Genomic DNA, 6,677 nt, shown 5'->3' with positions numbered 1-6,677 from the left:
TTATGTTTCAGTTACGATGGTTTTTTTAAGTATATTTCCGATACAAGATTACATTTAGCAGTTTGACGCAATGTTTTGCATTAAAAAGTTAGTAGTAAAAAATTCTGTGTTTTATCAAAGTCGCTGTGATATTGAAAGGATTATAATCGCTGGTTTACTGACTCACTTAACCAGCCTACATATGTATATATATAAGTACACAAATTCCGTAAATGATAAAATGTATGTGCTTTAATTTTTTATCCGTCTAATAAGTATAGCTATTTATTAGACAAGTTTTGTTACAAAGCATAAGAAAAATTCTTGATACATCACCTTATATATATATATATATATATGCTACACGTTTTAAAACGAAACATAAACATTTTTAATGCCTCACACTGTATATATACATTATACAACTTGTGTGAATGAATGTATGCTCTAGCTCTATGTTCATTTTACTAATAAAAAGCTGATGCTGTTTCTCCTCACTCTTCTCTATTTAGACAACTGCTGAACAATTTGATATTCCTATGAATATGGCTACAATAACGGTAATAGCTCAGCTAAATTCAATTGAAGTTTAAATGGTGCAAGTAATAACGTTGGCATACAATTCAAAAATGACTGTTCAGTCTTATGATCCATACTGGCAGGTTGCACCATTACAACTTACAAGTTAATAAGGTCTCTTTTTAACCGGTGCAAGTTCAGCCATCTGCAAACTTGCTTAGCCTGTTGAGTTCCGTTACTCCATGTAAAATTCTATCGAGTCATTCTCCCTATCAATCCTACGCTTTCTTCATTTCACCTCTGCAGATTAGCGATCATGTGTGAGGTTCGCTAGGATGAATCGAACGCGACCCCACCTTCCAGTTTCATCTCGTGGGATTATAGCACACGACGTAGTCGCTAGATGGAGCCACTTGAACGTTCTCCGCTGCGCTGCGCGCGCACCCTCAATGGCGCCGACTACTGATGTACTCTCATTACGGGGAGACTCTGGGGGGAGCCTCATCACGACGACCAGACCAACTCAAACATCACAACGCATTCTCTCCCCCTTTCTCTAACCTCATCGTCGAACCCCACAGATACGCCCCGATATGGAATTGAACCAGTATACGATGGAAGTTTATATGGCTACGTCCCGTAAAACCGACTTAGTGTTTAAATGAAACTATTGCGAAACAAATCGAGAAAACGGTGTAGGCAGTACTGAAAACAAACGCATTTTGGGCCAGCTATTCATCCATGAACTGGCTAGCACCCATAGAGTTCGTTCGTGCTCGGTGTGAGGCCGAGCGTGAAGTGTCTATGTGATTCGTGTTTGTGTTCGTAGTGCGACAAGCTGGACAAGAGTGGCGATGGAAACCATCACTGAGGAGGTGCTATTCGTCAAAGCGGAAACCTTTTTTGATCAGCTTCTCAACTGGAGCCTCGGTATTGCGGCAGTGTTTCAGATCCTCTGTTTGATCTGTGTCGGCTTCGCGGCGTCCGGCTCCAGAAATAAGGGTCAGTAATATTTGTGAGTAATAGAAAACAAACCCTTGACTAAGGGAATACGAACACGGACTGTTATTTTACAGCTAGCTCTATTATAAGGTAATTAACATGGATATTTTGCGAGTAGATTACTCTGGGTTCGCATAGCTAGCCGTCCGTTTGACAGGCCCCGTTCGATTGCAGCGCTTTTATAGCGGAATGACACGTCAGACCTACGAAATTTGTCGATTTAAAACACAAATTGTAGCTAATACAGGGAAGTTCGAACTCACCGTTTTGCACACAATAAAATGATTGATTTATAAGGACATAGAATGTACTGTATTTTTTCAGATGTTATTGATACTATTCTAAATTGAACTGTCCTCCAACAATATCTAGTAATTGTGAGGAAGACCACGACAATAATTTCTGAAGACAATTTCATCGGTGGCAAAATTAATTTTCAATGAACTATTCGTGCGTGTCCTGAGGATACGAAAAGGCCTTGATCTAGCCTAAGATATACAATGCTGATGAAAAAGGCTTTCGCTGTATTTTATGGATCATTTTTTTAGAGCTAACTAAAGCTCATAAGAATAGAACCAATCGTTAACTTCCCTGATGCAGTGTGCATTGAGCAGTCATATCGAACTACTGAAGCTAACGTTTAAATGATACCGAAAATGTTTTGCCGCAATACCTATCAAATGGAGATTTAGATCGACTAGCAGTAGCTCCTTATTAATTCCGCAAACTTCTTACAGATCATGATAAGTCACCCATCAATTTAAAATGAGCTCATCGGCTGGATCAAACAAAAAATAAAACTAATTTAGTCTATTTATGGATTTCCGTCCGTCTTCAGTCTTTTTCTGTATTGACGTAGAGCATACATACACACGGTGTACTTTTGAATTCTATACCAAGACTCCCCTTCATGCTCATCAGTTTGCGCTTATGATTTTCGCTGAAACCTAAACGTCACTTTGCTGAATTTGTTTTTCCCACCTGACATTTCAGGTCGCAGCACCACTGTCCGACCACTGAATTGCCGCTGCTGCTCGCGATCGGCAACCAGACTATCCGCAGCAACGCGAGGAGCCTCGGAAGAGGCCACGTCGAACGCTTCAGCAACAAACGTCAATTCGACAACGATTGCAAGCCGAGATCAGCGTCGGACAAGCGCCACCAGTTCAAATCAAGCCCGCCATGGAAGGCATCACCGAAGGCGAAACCGGTGATGCTGCGATAAACATTTCCTCCCGGTGATGCCTAAAAGCTTCAATATATTTCTTTTATCAGCAATGGAAAGAGGAATCCGATTTGTCTGCTTTCGGTTCCTCCGGTTTTAAGCTATTGGCGAGTTGCTCGTTTTTCTCAATGGATTCTGCCAACAATACACTGTACATTTACGACGAAATCATTCCAGTTGATGTAACCATAGAAAAATAGTACTTTTTTTCCGTGTCAATATGTACCTGCAATAATAATAACTAAGACGTAATGCGGCTGAACGCGCTGCTACTGTTGCTATATTAGGCTTAGGTGGACAACGTCACGCTGCTGAGTGAAAAGTGCTATGATAATTTTTAGCTAGGGAAAAGTAATAGAGCAACTTAATTTAAATGTGTATTATGAAAGAAGCCGGTAACAGTGGCAACGGTCAATGTGTGTGTATGTGCAAGTGTCAATGTCAGTGTTTTCGAAGAACTCTTACGTGTTTCTATGTCCCGGCTTGATGACAAGAGTACTAACAAATACTTTAGACTATCTTCAAATATTAATAGATTGATAATTGATAGATGTTTTTTTGTTCGGCGTTTTGCGGCACATAGTTTATCTAAGAGTAGTCTGCGTTAGGATAGAAAAATGAAGCAAAGAATCTATTTTAGAAGCGCTTCAAGGAACAGTAAACGCCAAAATCGTTACGATAGCCGACTTGAAAATTATTCTTATGTTGATTGTGTGTATCTATGTAAATATGTATGTGTAAACTAAAGACCAAGAACCGTAGAGGCTCAGGAAAGTGCACGTAATTCTCCTGATCCTTATCTAACTACCAAATATCTAAAAGCAGACAATAGCATAAGCGACCATCAGTTCTGTAGAAATCAGACCCATCCTGGCGGTGGATGCCTATGCTCTTAAATCTCACCTTGCTACCTTTATTATTAGGTGATGACTATTGAAAAAGGTTGAGCTGAATTACTGTAATTATTCCCATTCTAAGAGTATTTGCTATTAAAACGTGGTGATAATATGATGTACATGTAAATATTTTTCTACGGCAAATAGAAGTGAAACAATGCACTCTTCGCTTGTAACCTCAAATAAATACACACTCATACCGCAGATATACTAAAAGCCATTGACAATTTAGGGGAAGATCAATATTGCAATTAATTACCATAATTGCATTGAATTTCTATCGATAAACGAAAGTGAAGAGTTTGATCATTGAATAAAATGACAAACCTTATGTAAAAACGTAATCTATGTCTTGTGTCTCGGAATGAACCTTAGATTATTTAGATTGGGCTACTTTGTCGCCGGACGCCATTCTGGGATGATGTATGTACCAGTAATAAAGAAAATAATGGATAGGGAGTTTAGACATGGATTGATCGAGCATATACACAGTAGCGCGCTGACTGCGAGTTAAGGTTTTGAGAAAAAGTCAACTTAGGCACTTTTTAATTAATATTAATGATTTTTGTTTGTTGTTGTGTAGTTCAATAGTACTATGTTAACGATACTTGAAAATCAGCTGCTGTTATTTCCTAACAGCAATTAATATATGTACTCTTGAGATCTTGTATATTTATTTTACCTCTGTCCTGATTTTAGATAACCAGTTGCGAAACGACCCGTTCGAATGCGGTACTTAAACTTAGGCTATTGTCCTTAAAGTCTCCTTGTTGTTTATTGGCCATTATTAGGAGATCTAGCCCGGCTTCTATAGGCATTGTACCTTTGGCTGTTCAAGTCAAGAGTCTGCTCAATGTAAGTGTTAGCTACGGTGATACGTGCGTTTTTATGCTTTTACGATGATAGATATCGATGGCGACTAACAGAATTCTTGCCTGAGAGCTCCGTTACACAAGGTTTCATTTGACGTTTGTTGCCACCCTGTTTAAATATTGACCACATCAACATTGCAATGCCTCTTTATGTGGACATGACAGAGTTTAATAGTGATAAATCATAAAATCATGGGTTTTTGTACCCTTTTATTTGTCTAGTATGATTTGGTATTAATCGGGTTAGCATGCTATTCGTCTTAGCTATGTGCCGCTGCCATAAGCGTATAAATAAACGACTGCAAAACTAAACTAAAAAATTGTTCTGCACCTAAAAATGGCATTCATAATATGAGGTATGTTTTTCGTTACCTTACAGAAACAGTCGGAAGTATCCGGATTTTTTAAATTTAGGAAGTTTCCTAAATTTTTTGGGCTATTTTCTGGCTTAGATAGTTATAATAGTTTTCCATATTATGTTCTGCTGTAAAAGAGCATTGTTCTTCTTGCAAGTCAGATAGGTCAAGGGTGTCTTCATGGGTGTTGTGGTTATTGCTTCGGTTATTGTACGCCGGTGCAAATCTTAGTGTTGATTCAAGGCCTCTCGTGGACGTAGAACGTTGATAAGTACTTGCTGGCTTTGTTCGATGGGGTCTCAATAGACCTCCAGTCTACTATTTGGACCAAACGTATGCAACATACGAATATGAGAAAAATGATTAGATTCGACAACAACAATGTTGTAGTTTCAACTCGTAGACCCAAAAATTTATAGAAAAGTGTACGGAACCGTTAGTGACAGAAAAACTTCAGGTCGAAGTTGGTCATAAACTGAAGACGGATTTTCAGTTCAATACAGATCGTTTACCTAAGTTTTGACAGATTTTCCGTAGATACAGAGGGCAATTTTTTACGCTTTTTATATCCCAAGTTCTACGATCTGGGTTGACGCGGTCTATTAAATACATTATATTAATCTAGTAAGCTTTTATATTACAATGTAGCATATTCCAAATGTTATCATTATATAATCAACTAAGTTTAAATATATATCCTAGCGTCTCTTGATGTTCGAAAAGTCGTTAAAATTGACTACTTGAGCTATCCAAGGGGATGAAGTACGTAAAGAGCACTTCGTACACGTGATGGAAAATGAATCGCCCTGCAGAGTAAGATTCTATGTATTTGAGTTTCTTATGAATTAACTCTAAGCGTCGGCAAATCAACCTCTTGCATGGATTGTCGAACACAAGGACACGTCAGTATATATACATATAATACCGTAAATTCTGTCGAATTTATGGTTTGATACTCCTTATTTATTATGTGGCCTCGCTTGTAGTTATCGTTCTCACTTGAACCATGGTATTGAGAGTGCCATCATTGTTGAAGAGAGCGTTGACGTTTTCGCTATACAGGCTGTAGTAACCTATAAAAAGTAGTCGTGACATTGAAGGTCTATATATATATATATATATATAAATAACTGCATTGTTGAACCATCCCTCTTAGCGTTACCTTTTTAAGAGACAGTCTGCGATATCGCATGAAGTCTCGAGACAGTACAGATTTTTTCCTGTTAATCCATGTTGTTTTTCATAGCATCATTTTTGTTAATTGTAAACTCAGACAACCTGCTCTAATGTCTTGCTGCTGGTAAGATTAAAAACCTAGAAAGGATTTTGGTGAGTATGTTAAAACTGTTGGTAATACTTCATGGTTTCTCTCCGAGTCTGAATTCACAAGTCCAGGGGACCACGAAACACTGAGAACCACTTAACTGACGGTCATCCAGAAAGCACTTGAATAGTATTCAACAAATTTATACGCCTAGGCTAACATAGACTGATATATGCCTAGGCCAACAACATGGATTTCAAAGTGAATTCTTCCTGATTTAAATATAAAAACAAACATATGAACCGATGTGCTTGTAGGTGTATTATAAATAATACTGTTCTTCAGAAAAACAAATCGTCAGTTAGTGTATATGTTATTATCTTGAGAAGAAACTGCATCTTTAGCTATGATATTTTTGGTGGCCTTTAATAGCCAAGTGGGGCTTGTCAAGAAAAGGGTTAGTCCTTGGTGTTGGCGGTGTTGTAAAGCTTGCTTTTGCAGAATTCCCACTTTTCGACAAATAGTTGAAAAAAGTGATGGCATGTATTACAGTTCATCTAATCC

The 6,677-nt window shown here is 38.1% G+C and overlaps 1 protein-coding gene across 1 annotated transcript; it reads left to right on the top strand.

Moving 5' to 3' along the window:
• Nucleotides 1-362: 362 nt before the first annotated feature.
• Nucleotides 363-4,843, top strand: LOC111273052 (uncharacterized). Its single transcript, XM_022854745.2, has 2 exons — nt 363-1,500; nt 2,494-4,843. Exons 1-2 carry the CDS (start codon nt 1,353-1,355, stop codon nt 2,712-2,714), a joined length of 369 nt encoding a protein of 122 aa, XP_022710480.1. The 5' UTR covers nt 363-1,352; the 3' UTR covers nt 2,715-4,843.
• The last annotated feature ends 1,834 nt before the right edge of the window (nt 4,844-6,677 follow it).

Source organism: Varroa jacobsoni, unplaced genomic scaffold, assembly GCF_002532875.2.
Source record: "Varroa jacobsoni isolate VJ856 unplaced genomic scaffold, vjacob_1.0 contig04478, whole genome shotgun sequence".
Classification (NCBI taxonomy): Eukaryota; Metazoa; Arthropoda; class Arachnida; order Mesostigmata; family Varroidae; genus Varroa; species Varroa jacobsoni.
The sequence above is the reverse complement of the archived record's forward strand: the minus strand, read 5'-3'. Positions and strand labels throughout refer to the sequence as shown.

What these genes read in the sequence shown, in the direction of transcription:
- LOC111273052 (XM_022854745.2), top strand. Translation starts at nt 1,353, where the DNA reads ATGGAAACCATCACTGAGGAGGTGCTATTCGTCAAAGCGGAAACCTTT. An exon ending in GTCCGGCTCCAGAAATAAGG is followed by an intron (nt 1,501 to 2,493) that starts GTCAGTAATATT and finishes CTGACATTTCAG; the next exon opens with GTCGCAGCACCACTGTCCGA.